Source organism: Electrona antarctica, assembly GCF_951216825.1.
Source record: "Electrona antarctica genome assembly, chromosome: 17".
NCBI lineage: Eukaryota > Metazoa > Chordata > Actinopteri > Myctophiformes > Myctophidae > Electrona > Electrona antarctica.
Window position 1 is genome coordinate 4,340,864 of NC_136798.1, and position 15,449 is coordinate 4,356,312.

Below are 15,449 nucleotides of genomic sequence, written 5' to 3' on the forward strand. Positions count from 1 at the left end.
GCACAAAAAAAACCCTGAAGGGTCGCGACTTCCAGGTGGAGAACCCCTGTGCTAATACACTGATAATATTATGTTAATGTTATTTTACTAATAAAATGTTCTCATTTGCCGTGTAGTGTGTAAACGGTTTTAATAGAAAAGTGTTATGCAAATAAATGTGTTCTTGTCACAGCACGTTACCAGTGTGAATCAAGTAGTCCGTCATTAATTAGCAAATCTGCTCAAAGCGTTACATCATTAAGTGACAACAACTGTGACTATTATGTTAACATGGATGGAGAGCAGCTATTCAAACAATTCCAGTCTGAAACAGTTGTCAGCGTTGTTGGCAGACAGTGAAACGAGGCTTGACACAGGGCTGGAGGTTAACCCCCTCGCTCATCACTACACCGTAAAACCCTGTATGTTTAGTGGGTGTTAATTTAACTCTGAGTGTACAAACGGTCCATTTGTACACCCTCGGAGTTAAATTAAATTATCACTCTGGATTTGACTGTTTAGAGGGTGATCTGTGGGCTCTAGGTGGTATTTAGGACATTAAATATAGGACTTAAAAGGTTTTATCTCAAAGGCAGAGCTGTATTTAATTGTTACCTCCCAAGGTTTGGATAAACAAATGAGATTGGCTGAATTTGAATGTGTTATGTGAGTGAGTCAGTCATTCTCCATACACACTCTTCACTTTTTCTGTTTTGTTAGGGTCGATATCGGTTTGGCCGATCTGTCCCGATTTAGAAATGGCAGATCTACATTTGCGCAACACCCTGTGAGCTTGTAGAGCTTCTATTTTTGAAACATACAAAATCAGTTTATTGTATAACTATTGTATAACTATCAAAAAGTTAGATATAAATATAACAGTTTCTTGTACCGTACTTTTTTAAATATATTTTTTTCTTAAATATAATATGGGCCATAACCTCAGTAATCTGTGAGCTGCGATTGCAAAAAACTAGTATTTGTTCCCATGTCCTAATCAAATTAAAGAAAAAAAATGCCCTACACTGTCTTCACTTTCTCAATACAGAATAAATGTGACGGCAACATGTATGTCAAGGACCTTATTCTGCAGGCATGTCTGAAGAAGGTCCTTGACCGAAACACGATGTCAATAATAACTAAAGAAGCCGTTCGGCTCGTTCCGCAGTCGACACACACCATACAGAAGAACAACATGTTATAGTCCCAACTGTCAGCTCCGTGTCTCAGCATTCACAAGCAGTTATTAGTGTTTCAGTGCAATTCCCTCCCTTCCAGCGTCATGTCCTCCAGTATGGGCCCCCCCAGCGTCATGTCCTCCAGTATGGCCCCCCCATGTCCTCAGGAAAACCAGCCGGCTGTTTGCCTTGTGTTTATCGAGCAGGAAGTGGGGAGGACTGTACGGCCGGACTCCGTGTTTAGACACCACGGCAGCAGGGCCCGCCTCGGGCCCGGAGCCCATTGTTCTCTATCTGGAAACTGCCGGGAGTTATTTCTGTTATTGTTGCTTAATTCTGTCTGACATTGTGTCGGTGCTCGCCAGAGGAAGGTGCGTGGTACGCTTGTGTGTGTGTGTGTTGGGGCGCGCACGGCGCATTGCAAGCCCAAAAGCGTCCAGGGCAAAGGAAATCGCGGGGCCCCCCATTTCCACAGAGATTGTTTGCCGGCTCTGATCCCACTGTGATAAAGATTGCTTTCTTTGTGGAGGCTGGCGTTGACCGTTAGCCCCACGAGGAGAACCTGAATGCCTAATGTGCGAGGGAGGCTAGACGGTAGCTACCTGCGTGCGTCCTGCCCCATAGAAACCAAGCAGCACTGCTGCCACAGAGAGGCTTAACCACATGAACCCTAGCAATACTAAACATTAGCATCATATTAAAAAGGTATACAGTGTTCTTAAAGTGCAGTTCAATAGACCAGTTTGTGCAACAGGAAAGGTAAAAGAAGCGTGTAGTTCACACCACCTCGGGTGAAAGCACGGCAGGTAGAATCTGCATGAAAAATGTATTTCCAGCAGTGATGTAAATAGGTTTTCAATGTAATGGGTCTCGGGACCCAGGGGTGGTCTTTTAGATGAGTCACAGGGACATTTTATGAGTCCTACTTCAACGATGTTGGAGAGTACAGTATTGCATCCCAGGACCCCCGCAGGGTGACATGATTGTGTCCTTTCTCATTTTAGTGAGTCTTAAGGATGCAGGCTAGTTTGCATCACTGCTACAGCAGCAGCATTTCTTTCCCCCAGTAGGTAGCACCGTAGCAGCTACTGGGGAAAAGATACATGCTGCTGGTATATACACTATACCAAGATTATATGCACGTACATTTTGATGATGCCCTTGAATCTATTGTATTATCTTTTCCTTTCTCAAGTGATGTAAATAGGTTTTCAAATTTCAATGTAATGTGTGTGTGTGTGTGTGTGTGTGTGTGTGTGTGTGTGTGTGTGTGTGTGTGTGTGTGTGTGTGTGTGTGTGTGTGTGTGTGTGTGTGCGTGTGCGTGTGCGTGTGCGTGTGCGTGTGCGTGTGCGTGTGCGTGCGTGCGTGCGTGCGTGCGTCGGTCGTGTGAAGTGAGCGGCGCTCTTATCATCATACATCATCTCATTCCGGCCAATCACAAATTGCGTCCTCACCTTCGTCGTCAAACACTGCACAAACACACAACTGGCCATACATTGTCAATAGCATTAAATGTTTGTGTTGACAACGTTTGCGTTTACACAAACCCTCAAAGCTGGACATTAGGAGGGGCTTAATGCTTACAGGGTTCTCCTTGTCCGAAATGCATCACGCTTATGAAGCCTACTTTTAACCACAACGTATCAGATATCCGTAGCTAGCTGCACACGCCTTCAATTAGGTGCTTGATGACAGCACGACCAGTGACTGCCAAGGCTGATAAGAAAACAGCTGCTGTTTTAGAGCCCAGTTCCTCTTTCCCCAACTTCTTTTAATTAAAATATATTGTATTGTAACTAAGATTATGCAACTGAAATGTACAGACATAATTGTGATGTACCACATCCTGGTGATGGAAATTAAACTGGTAGCTGAAAGAAGCCGCAAGGAAGGACTTTTGGTATAATAAAAAGGGCAGTTTTTTTTATTAGTCTGTCATTGCACCACAGCATGCCCCACATTTTCAGCATGCCCCTGTGATGTCATGTGGCAGGCAGCCACAGTGAGAGCCCCTCACTTCACACAAGTCTGATGTTTGAGGGGCGCTAGCCTCTCCTATTATACAGCTTTTGTCCACACATGTCTCATATTTTGCCTTTGACAATGAAAGGAGAAATTTGGACAAATGTCTGCCAAGTATGACGTGAATTTGTGGCAACACAAACATTGAATGGCATTGACAATGAAGGGAAAATTTACGTCGTATGTAGCCGAGCAAATCGGCGAACCAATTACATAAATTCAGTTGTTCATGACATGATGTATAATAATAATAAGAGCGCCCCTCACTTCACACGGGGGTGATTTTTAATGTCAAAAGGCCATTGGGTATTTGGCTTGATGCAGTGCAGCATTTAGTTTAGTCGGGAAGGGTTGCAAGGTACCACGGTAAACGCTTGCTTTACACTATGGGACCGTGGCCTGATCTGCTGCCTGGAAGGCCTCAAAGTATACCTCATCTCATCATCCCCCTCAGTTTGTATTCATGGTGGTCTTTTTGTTGGACAGCGTTCTCAGACTTGGGCTTGTGTGTGTGTTTTAGAGGTTGGTGGGTATTGTTGTTCGGGAGAACCAATGATGAGACGCAGAGGCAGTATCGCACCACCATAGATTCACAACGTTTATTAGACAGACAGGGAATATTTATAGTGCTGGAACATAGAAACGAGACGGTAAGATATGAAGATGCGCGACAGAGGAACGTGGCATGCTGATGTGCAAGGTTGACCTCACCATGTACAAGGCTAGCCTTACTGTCGGCATGCCAGGCGGACCTTATGGATGCCACCTACCAGGATGTACAAGGCTAGCCTTACTGTCGGCATGCCAGGCGGACCTTACGGATGCCACCTACCAGGATGTACAAGGCTAGCCTTACTGTCGGCATGCCAGGCGGACCTTATGGATGCCACCTACCAGGATGTACAAGGCTAGCCTTACTGTCGGCATGCCAGGCGTACCTTATGGATGCCACCTACCAGGATGTACAAGGCTAGCCTTACTGTCGGCATGCCAGGCGTACCTTATGGGTGCCACCTACCAGGATGTACAAGGCTAGCCTTACTGTCGGCATGCCAGGCGGACCTTATGGATGCCACCTACCAGGATGTACAAGGCTAGCCTTACTGTCGGCATGCCAGGCGGACCTTACGGATGCCACCTACCAGGATGTACAAGGCTAGCCTTACTGTCGGCATGCCAGGCGGACCTTATGGATGCCACCTACCAGGATGTACAAGGCTAGCCTTACTGTCGGCATGCCAGGCGGACCTTATGGGTGCCACCTACCAGGATGTACAAGGCTAGCCTTACTGTCGGCATGCCAGGCGGACCTTATGGGTGCCACCTACCAGGATGTACAAGGCTAGCCTTACTGTCGGCATGCCAGGCGGACCTTATGGGTGCCACCTACCAGGATGTACAAGGCTAGCCTTACTGTCGGCATGCCAGGCGGACCTTACGGATGCCACCTACCAGGATGTACAAGGCTAGCCTTACTGTCGGCATGCCAGGCGGACCTTATGGATGCCACCTACCAGGATGTACAAGGCTAGCCTTACTGTCGGCATGCCAGGCGGACCTTACGGATGCCACCTACCAGGATGTACAAGGCTAGCCTTACTGTCGGCATGCCAGGCGGACCTTATGGATGCCACCTACCAGGATGTACAAGGCTAGCCTTACTGTCGGCATGCCAGGCGGACCTTACGGATGCCACCTACCAGGATGTACAAGGCTAGCCTTACTGTCGGCATGCCAGGCGGACCTTACGGATGCCACCTACCAGGATGTACAGGGCTAGCCTTACTGTCGGCATGCCAGGCGGACCTTATGGATGCCACCTACCAGGATGTACAGGGCTAGCCTTACTGTCGGCATGCCAGGCGGACCTTACGGATGCCACCTACCAGGATGTACAAGGCTAGCCTTACTGTCGGCATGCCAGGCAGACCTTATGGGTGCCACCTACCAGGATGTACAAGGCTAGCCTTACTGTCGGCATGCCAGGCGGACCTTATGGATGCCACCTACCAGGATGTACAGGGCTAGCCTTACTGTCGGCATGCCAGGCGGACCTTACGGATGCCACCTACCAGGATGTACAAGGCTAGCCTTACTGTCGGCATGCCAGGCAGACCTTATGGGTGCCACCTACCAGGATGTACAAGGCTAGCCTTACTGTCGGCATGCCAGGCGGACCTTATGGATGCCACCTACCAGGATGTACAAGGCTAGCCTTACTGTCGGCATGCCAGGCGGACCTTATGGGTGCCACCTACCAGGATGCCTCACATATCTAGAAAGTAAAATGCAGACAGAAACATCTCGCTATCGAGCACAACGCAAGCTGAACTGTAACTTATGAAGTACACTGTATCTCAAGTTCAGTACACAGACTTACTTAGACTTAGACATTATGTAGACTTAGATAGTATTTTAAACAGACTTATAGCTTGTTACGTAGACAGCTCTAGAATTGCACTTTATGTAGTCATAGCACTTTATAGTACACATGTATAATATATTATATAGTATAGTATGTATAGTTTACATAGATACTCCACTGTTACGTTCTTAGTCTACGCATGATTCATGATAACTACTTTTTATATATGTGATGTATGCCATGCTTTTGTTATTGCTTAATGTAAGTCGCTCTGGATTAAGAGCGTCTGCTAAATGCCTAAATTGTAAATTGTACTTAGCTGTAGATGGCACGAATCATAACGGGTACATTGGCAGATATTAACAGTAATAGTCTTGTACTTTTCCCGCCCTTTTTTCCAGACGATGGGGAGCTGTTGATTGAACGCAGCATCCACACGGGTATGATCAATCCTGGAGACCACTGGCAGACCATCCCCCACGACGGGCCGGTGGCGCGGCTCATCTACCGCATCCGCGTCCGATGCAACGAGAACTATTACGGCAACAAGTGCAACAAGCTGTGTGTGCCTCGGGACGACTACTTTGGGCACTACCGCTGCGAGCAGTCTGGCAACCGGGTGTGTCTGGAGGGATGGATGGGCCACGACTGCACAACAGGTAAGCTAGTTTAGTTGGATAATGTTGGGGTTTGGAGCTACAGTACGTATAGTGATTGAATGTCGAGTGTCATTGAATTAATTGACTCTGCTAAAGCGGACCTTATTTGTTAGTCATTACATTCTACCTCACTCTACGTGGAGTAGGATGCTTATTGACTTAAATGAATGATGTAGAATATCTACCATTTAATTTTGCCCCTACGTTCCATTATTATTGTCAACATTTAGCCATTGAGTACACTTGATATTACATGACCCATTTTCAAATCCCTTTTAGAACACAATACAATTAGTTAAATTGGGGACTTCAAATGTCTGTGTCTGTCTGTCTGTCTGTCTGTCTGTCTGTCTGTGGGACAGCTAGTGAGTGCAGGGTTGTGGGTGGGATGGGGGGATGGAGCGATGGCCTTTCATAAATCATGCTGGCTGACCTTAGAGGAGCTGGGGGTGAGCAGAGGAGCAGAGTGCAGAGAGCCTGGGCTGACCTTAGAGGAGCTGGGGGTGAGCAGAGGAGCAGAGTGCAGACCTTAGAGGAGCTGGGGGTGAGCAGAGGAGCAGAGTGCAGAGAGCCGGGGTTGTTTTTAGGAGGGGTGGGTCATGTTGTACACGCTGGCCATAAAGTTGTCCCACCCCCCAGGCCCCCCCTGCTGTCACAGGCGGGGGGCCATCAATTCTCACGTCTTGTTACACTTGTTAGTTATAGCAAACAAACAAGCTTCTCCTCCTCTTGCACCCCCTACAACCACCACCACCACCACCTCGTAACCTCTCCTCTGCTGCATTCGCCCTCTGTCTTTTATGAGGGTGAGAAGTAATTGTATGGGGAGAAATGTAATCTCTCTCTCTGTCTCTCTGTCTCTGTCTCTCTCTCTCTCTCTCTCTCTCTCTCTCTCTCTCTCTCACAGCAATATGCAAGCAAGGCTGTAACCTGTTGCATGGAGGATGCTCTGTCCCAGGGGAATGCAAGTAAGATCACTTTAAAGTTTTGTTCTTTAACTTTGAATCCTATTCATCTTAAGCAAGCTTTTGAGATGTTCCGAGAAATTTTATATTTGCATTTGTATTCTTTCCCACATTCCAACTTAATTGTACTTGGGTTTCATGACAATGAAAGAGCTGGAGTCCTTTTTTAAGTGCATAGTACTTAACAGTAATACTAGTTTGAAATGTAGAACCAAGTGAAGTGAAGTGCTGAATGATTGCGAGTTAACAAGGGGCACCGGGTGCCAAAAGGGGCACCCTCCTCCTCCGTGACACTTCAGAAGAAAAAGGCAATGCCTGCTCATATTTATACCCACCGAAAAATCCTCCCATCCAGAACACCAAGCATCTCATCCCAGCACATGCTGTGCCTGGGCCAGACAGAAGGGAGGTCTCAGTGTGTAAATTTCACCACCAAAAACGACGTGCAGGGAATCGTCACGTCCCCCTTCCCCATCCCCTTCCCATCCCCCCCGTCTCACAACATTCCGCATTGCAGTCCCCCCCCCCCCCCCCTCCTTTTGAATGGCAGCACATTGGAACGGAAATGAATATCCCAGTGTGATGTACATCTAAATGAATATCCCAGTGTGATGTACATCTAAATGAATATCCCAGTGTGATGTACATCTAAATGAATATCCCAGTGTGATGTACATCTAAATGAATATCCCAGTGTGATGTACATCTAAATGTATATCCCAGTGTGATGTACATCTAAATGAATATCCCAGTGTGATGTACATCTAAATGAATATCCCAGTGTGATGTACATCTAAATGAATATCCCAGTGTGATGTACAACTAAATGAATATCCCAGTGTGATGTACATCTAAATGAATATCCCAGTGTGATGTACATCTAAATGAATATCCCAGTGTGATGTACATCTAAATGAATATCCCAGTGTGATGTACATCTAAATGTATATCCCAGTGTGATGTACATCTAAATGAATATCCCAGTGTGATGTACATCTAAATGAATATCCCAGTGTGATGTACATCTAAATGAATATCCCAGTGTGATGTACAACTAAATGAATATCCCAGTGTGATGTACATCTAAATGAATATCCCAGTGTGATGTACATCTAAATGAATATCCCAGTGTGATGTACATCTAAATGAATATCCCAGTGTGATGTACATCTAAATGAATATCCCAGTGTGATGTACATCTAAATGAATATCCCAGTGTGATGTACATCTAAATGAATATCCCAGTGTGATGTACATCTACGCTAAGAAGGAAATGACAACAGATGGTTAAAGTGATTGTTAAATATATGGCCATATATGGGATATGATGCACCTCTTCATCAACGCCCCCACCACCCATCAAGGAATGGCTAAGACACACACACACACACACACACACACACACACTGTGCTCCTGGGACAGTCCGAAGCAGCTTTAGTCCTTAGGAGTTGTCAGCCTCATCCTCAGGAAGTAGCTCAAAACATGGATTTTTTTAAAATAAAACAAACACTTTGCAGCTAGAAAGAGGATAATTCAAGTTTTTCATACAGCTGCAATGTTGGTGAGTTTGATGTCGTTTAATACAATCAGATAGGACTTTTCCCTTTGGATGTATGGGCTGTCAATGGGAGATTGCAGCTAGTTGCCACCCTGCAATTAACTTAACCCATTTTGACCTGAGATCAGATTCTAAAAATGTCTTCTACATCCTGACCGTTTTCTGAAAAAGCCATGTTTCTATGTCAGTCGTTCTTCGATTTTTCAAAAATAGCAGACCTACAAGCTCGTAGCGCGCCACTCGGTGGCGCGCTACGAGCTTGTAGATCTGCTATTTTTCAATAGCTAAAGCATAACATAATGCTAACACCAAAAGGGGTTCCCGCCCAGAATGGGTTTGGCAAGATGGCCGCGGTGTGCATATGGTCAATAAAATGGAGTTGTGGTATAAAAAAAGTTTGAGAACCCATGTATTAATTGATTAGATGGAGCACTAACGAGCACAGAGTGCACACAGTTTGACACCTTTAATGGCCCAATCAATCAACTCGGTGCACGACCCCTGTGAAGTTCAAAGGGAGCAATTAAGAGCTCTCGCCGTGACATGTCACATGTAAATGAGGTCACATGATGATGTCACATGTAAATGAGGCTTTGGTTACACTTTTTTGAATCTCATTTAAAACAATTGGCATTCGAATTCTGATTTGCCAAGATCAGTTTCCGTGGCTTTTTGCTGTTCAGACTTGATTAAAACTAATCTAGTTCCAATCTGGATACGGCAAAATAAAATAAAACAATTTGGGCAGCAAGCGTGAACATGGTTTTAAAATCACTAATTTCTACTAGGGTTTTCCCGATACGATCATGTGATCAGAAATCAGGGCCGAACACGTCCTTTTCTAATGATCGGAATCGGATCGGGAGCAAAAAAACGTGATCGGGACATCCATAGTATCAATATTATATCCATATCATATTAGACTGGATAATGTCTGTGATTTAGTGTGTTCTATAAAAAATATAAATATGGGATCTGGAAAAATCGGTATCTGCAGATATTCAAAATCAAATGATATGAATAGGATCAGGAGCAAAGGAAACGTGATCAGGACATCCCAAAAACGACCCTCTAGCCAAGCGGGTAATAAATGCGGCGATGATGCTTTGCTTAACGTCCACATCAAGCTGTTCCGAGCTAATCATATAGCCTATGGTGGGAAGGGTATGTCAAATATGTCCCGACCCCCCCCCCCCCCCCCCCCCCCCTGCACCCCTCATTCCCGCAGCTAACAGAATTTGCACGGATGGTTTTGAAGGCCTCGTCTCTTGGAGAACGAGGTAGTAGTGCTGTCTGTCGGGCCACCCGTCATGCCTGGCGGTGCCGTCTCCGAGAGAGAGAGAGAGAGCACAGGCTCAAAATAGCCAATTGACAAGACAGCTGGTCCGACAACACCAGCACAGCCTTTGAATACCAAGAGTGCTGTCATGTACACACACACACACACACACACACACGCACACACAAATACTGCCACAGTGGTCCTAGCCACATAACGCTGTCGGAACCGGCATGCCACCCTGCCACCCCCCACCGCCCCCCACTACACACGGGAGCCACTGGAAGTATTCTTAACCCCTCATGCCCTGGAATGTCACTCTTGACTAAGATTAGTTTGCACAAGGCCTTGGGATGGATGGATGGATGGATGGATGGATGGATGGATGGATGGATGCACATGGATATTCATGGATGACTGCAGACGGATGGGTGGAGTGGAGGGTAGGGTAGATTTGTGGAGTTTTGTTTCACTTTGAAATATTTTATTTTATTTTTTTATTATACTGACTTATTATTATTTATTATTATTAACAGTAAGACGCTCTGAGGGCGAGAAGCGTGCATGCATCTGCCTGGGTGACAGCAGACTGCTGGGCGAGTGCTGGCGCTTTGGCATTGGCATGATGAGGTCTGGCCATATATGGAGCGTGTTTTGAGTGTACAGGGTTTGATGAGGTCATATGGAATGTCAGATCAGGTCAGCTCCATATATGGAGATCTAAGGGTGGCAGCGGGGGCAGTGTCTTGAGTGTACAGGGTTTGATGAGGGCCCAGGTAGAGCCGGGCCTTAATTTTCGGTCTTGTAATAATTGCGACCAATGGTCGCAATTATTACCTTTTCCAGTGGAGCTCAGTCATGAAAAGGCAATCCACACAGATCACTATAGTCGTTATAGTTGTGAATGGCACATTTTTTTTTTTAAAGATATTTTTTTGCGGCTTACGCCTTTTATTGGTTTTTTGAAGGGACAGACAGTAGGCTGACAGGAAACGGGAGAGAGATGGGGGAAGACATGCAGCAAAGGCCGTGTCGGGCTCGGGAGTCGAACCCGCGGCACACTGCGACTGGACCACCAGTCGGGTGCCCAGACGGTTACGCCACCGCCTGGGCCAGTTTATTCTTCTTTTAAAGCAATTCCCTTATAGCTAAAGTGCTTGGTGTGGCCAGACATTATAATATGTATCTCTAATTCTCTATGTACAGTATTCTACTGCTATGCACACAGATTGGCAACAAGCGTTTTGCAGGTTCTAGCCCCTGGGAGAGTGTGCAGCAGTACAGTACATTAGAGCAGCAGAGCGTGATATAGTTGGAGTGCAGACACGGCAAGAGCGCAAACAACAATTGGTACTATAGTGTACTGTACAGCAACTGAGTTGCACTTATTTACTCGGATGAAATGTTTGCAGAGCATGTGACTGAGGTGACGGGGAGTGGGCTTTACCTTATGTTTATCATCCCATTTTGGGCGGGAACCCCTTTTGGTGTTAGTATTATGTTATGCTTTAGCTATTGAAAAATAGCAGATCTACAAGCTCATAGCACGCCACCGAGTGGCGCGCTATGAGCTTGTATAGGTCTGCTATTTTTGAAAAATCAAAGAACGACTGACATAGAAACATAGCCTTTTCAGAATCTGATCTCAGGTCAAAATGGGTTAATTGCCTGTTGCACTGGTCAGTTTACTGTAGACCAGGGGTTCCCAAACCTTTTTGGCCCAGGTACCCCTTAGGCGGGAAGATTTTCTTCCAGGTACCCCCTCATCCTCGCAACACCGATGAGCATATTTGCAACCTTACATTTAGAATGATGCATTGGAACTATTTGTATTAAAACGTTTCAATCAAAGTCACAATAAGATCTTAGAATAGATGTAGACCTATTTGACAGTGCAGAAACATACGACGACCATCAGCTGGTCACAGTCACAGACACTAGCACTCTAACTGAAAGTGACTGCAATGGAGTCTGTTTCATTTCTATCCAAAGGCCCTTGAATGATGGAATATGATTAAGGGTCACTGTGACCCCACTTTGGGAACCACTGCTGTAGACATGATTCCATGTCAGAACGACCTGCTGATATATAGTGGCTTTTAGCTGTTCTGGCACTCTCCATCCGGCCAGCGGATGACATCCTGCTGTCACCATTTCATTCATGTTTTACTTTGTCCCTTTATTTCTTCCTGGCATCATAAAAAAAAAAAAAAAGCCCCTACAAAACAGTCAATTCTTAAATGCCTCTTCACAGTTCTTTCTGATGGGAGGTGATGTTAACCAGTGGTCATGTTGTTCTTGGACAGGTGTAACTATGGCTGGCATGGTCAGTTCTTCGTGATGGGAGGTGATGTTAACCAGTGGTCATGTTGTTCTTGGACAGGTGTAACTATGGCTGGCATGGTCAGTTCTGCGATGACTGCGTGCCCTACCCCGGCTGTGTCCACGGAACCTGTGTGGTGCCCTGGCAGTGCAGCTGTGAGAGGAATTGGGGAGGTCTGCTCTGTGATAAAGGTATGGAGAATCTCACTTTCACATGCACCTAGCTTTTCATTTTGTTTATCAAATTTCAATTAATCTACAAGTCGGAACATTCAGTTAACAAATATTCTTTTTCCAGTACAGTCTCACAAGTAGTTACTCCTAGAAACATTTCAAAAATTTCTATTCAATTTAGAATAGAAAATGTATTGAAAAATGGAATAAAAGCATTTTCTGACATTTTTATTTGTTAAAACACTTTGACTGCCACGATTGTTTCAGTCTCTGAAGTTAGCTCACGGATAAGCAATCCTATCGCGGACCACCGGAGGCATGATCTGTTTTTAACCGTGACCAACGACGTGACTGGAATCGGCCGTAAATAAAGCTTGTTTTGATTAGAATCGTAATCTGGCATTAGAATCGGGAGATAAAAGGGTGTTAAGATTTCGCTATCGAGTCAACGAGTGGGGAACCTTTTTATTGACGGACCAACCACTTCCGGTTTCTCTCCTAGACACGGAGACGCTGATAGACGGTAGTATAGCAGCGCGATCTCAAACTGAATCAATATATAAAACATGAAAAGACGGTGATCTCCGTCTATGGCAGTCGTTTTACAAATCTGGTTTTGAATCACTTCCCTGATTGACTGTCCTCTGTGTCTGTGGTGGGGATTGGTGACTGGATACGGCCTTTTTCTGCCCGTGTGATCCGAGCGGCAGGAGGGACACTCGATCTGCCCGTGTCCCTTCGTCACGGAGGGCTTTTTGGGGGATGAGAATGGGTCCTCGGATCCCTGGTGGAGACAGATCCCTGCTCATTTATTTACCAGCCTTTAGGGCTAACTCGCCTAGCCTTTTTAAGCAGTCTGCGGATGGATGATGCTCAAGGATCAAGTAGGGCACAGTTTAGTTCATTGCGCACATTAATATCCTTCCAGAAATTATCGTCTCGTCTCTTTTTAATCTTGGCTTATGCAATATTGATGTTTCATTATAATTGCCTTCTCTCTTTTAAATCTTTGCTCATCCTATATTGATATTCCATTAAAGAATAATGCTGGGGCGACATGGTTTATCAGATTGTCGGCTTTTATTATGGATATGTGATCACTGGATGAAACTGTAGCTAAAATCACTGTATTGCTCTCTTTTTGGCTAATCCTCCATGGCTATCTTTAGAGGAGGTTAGGAAATTGAAAAGTCGTTCTATTATGGTAAATTGGTAACTTACGGTAATGTCCATCTGTGTCTGTCTGTTAGCAGGATATTTGTAATTCATGTTTTGGTACTGGTTGTAACGTGCCTTAGCTACTTGCCATTTGGCACCAAGGTCAGTTACCTTAACCTTGCTGCCAGTTGACCAACCTCAGAGATTGTGAGTAACTGCTAAGGGTTATATGAGTTAACTGCTGAAATGTGTCTGCTGCAGATCTCAACTACTGTGGCCGCCACCATCCCTGTGTCAACGGAGGCACCTGCATGAACACGGAGCCAGACGAGTACCAGTGCGCCTGTCCACAGGGATACTCTGGCAAGACCTGCCAGATAGGTGAGGAGCAACACTACCGAACACCACCTGCCGTGCATGTTAAAACTACAGAACACCACAGGCCGTGCATGTTAAAACTACAGAACACCACAGGCCGTGCATGTTAAAACTACAGAACACCACAGGCCGTGCATGTTAAAACTACAGAACACCACAGGCCGTGCATGTTAAAACTACAGAACACCACATGACCTGCATGTTAAAACTACAGAACACCACAGGCCGTGCATGTTAAAACTACAGAAGACCACATGCCGTGCATGTTTCTCCATAGCCTCGGAAACCCAGACGTTTTTAAAGTCTGGGACCGAGTCCACTTCAATTCGGCATAGAGTAGAGCAAACGTCGATCACTCTCTGCTGATTTCTGATCGTCTGCACCTTTGTTAAATTGACGCACACCCGTACACACACACACTCCTCTCTCTCGCTCTAATTAATTAGTCTTATGTCACACAGCTGTGTCTAGATTCTCCCGGCGGATCCTGCCGGGAGCTGCCTATGCCATAGAAAGCATAGGTGGACCCCAGGCTAGTTTCACCATGGCTAGTATTGTACCCCGATGACCTTCTGAAATGTCGTTATTCTTGGGAAGAAATGTGGAAATTGTTTGCCCTAAAACGGTAACGCCTATAACACTTTATTGTTTTTCTTATTTTACAGTAAGATGTCAAAATGTATCTCTTTCTTTATAATAATCTTTTAAATTCTATCCTTTCCGTTTCCTTGCTAGCGGAGCACGCCTGCGCGTCCAACCCCTGTGCCAACGGCGGTACGTGCCATGAGGTTACCACAGGCTTCGAGTGCCAGTGTCCCCCTGGCTGGGAGGGCCCGACCTGTGCCAGCGGTGAGAGCCCTTGCCCCACTGCCCCTACCCCACTGCCCCTACCCCTTGCCCTACTGCCCCACTACCCCTTGCCCCACTGCTCACCTCTCTTCCCCTCTTTGCTCTCAGTATGGATTGTGTTGCATGTTGACCTTTGCTATCGTATCCCTTCCTCTCCAGTTGTAGCTTTCCAGGTTTCCTTCTGACTTTAGTTTGTTTTTCTTTCCCTGTTGAGTGTACTGTTGAGTGTACTCTTACCTGATTTACATTATACCCGAGTTCAGTTCTATTCACTAATTCTATTTACTATTGCTAATAAACCATGGAAGAGTGGTGATGGCCTGGGCCGTGGCTCAGCGGTCCAGACACCTTGGCTGGTAATCCAGCCTGGCAGTGTGCCGCGGTGTTCGACTCCCGATCCCGACGGCCTTTACTGCATGTCTCCCCCCCATCTCTCTCCCCATTTCCTGTCAGCCTACTGTCTGTCCCTCCATAAAAAATATAAAATAAAGGGGAAAGCCACAAAAAAAAAAAGGGGAAAAAAAGAGTGGTGATGGAATCTCTTAATCATTCGCCCGCGCA

At 45.8% G+C, this 15,449-nt stretch overlaps 1 protein-coding gene across 2 annotated transcripts in view; it reads left to right on the plus strand.

Moving 5' to 3' along the window:
* The window catches only part of jag2b (jagged canonical Notch ligand 2b), a 73,284-nt gene that overhangs the window by 34,444 nt on the left and 23,391 nt on the right, over window positions 1-15,449 (plus strand). For both annotated transcript variants that reach the window (XM_079525832.1, XM_079525833.1), the window contains exons 4-8: window positions 5,947-6,204; window positions 7,112-7,172; window positions 12,391-12,521; window positions 13,923-14,042; window positions 14,775-14,888. In XM_079525832.1, the coding sequence (XP_079381958.1) occupies window positions 5,947-6,204; window positions 7,112-7,172; window positions 12,391-12,521; window positions 13,923-14,042; window positions 14,775-14,888 (684 nt within the window). The remainder of the gene's footprint in view (window positions 1-5,946; window positions 6,205-7,111; window positions 7,173-12,390; window positions 12,522-13,922; window positions 14,043-14,774; window positions 14,889-15,449) is intronic.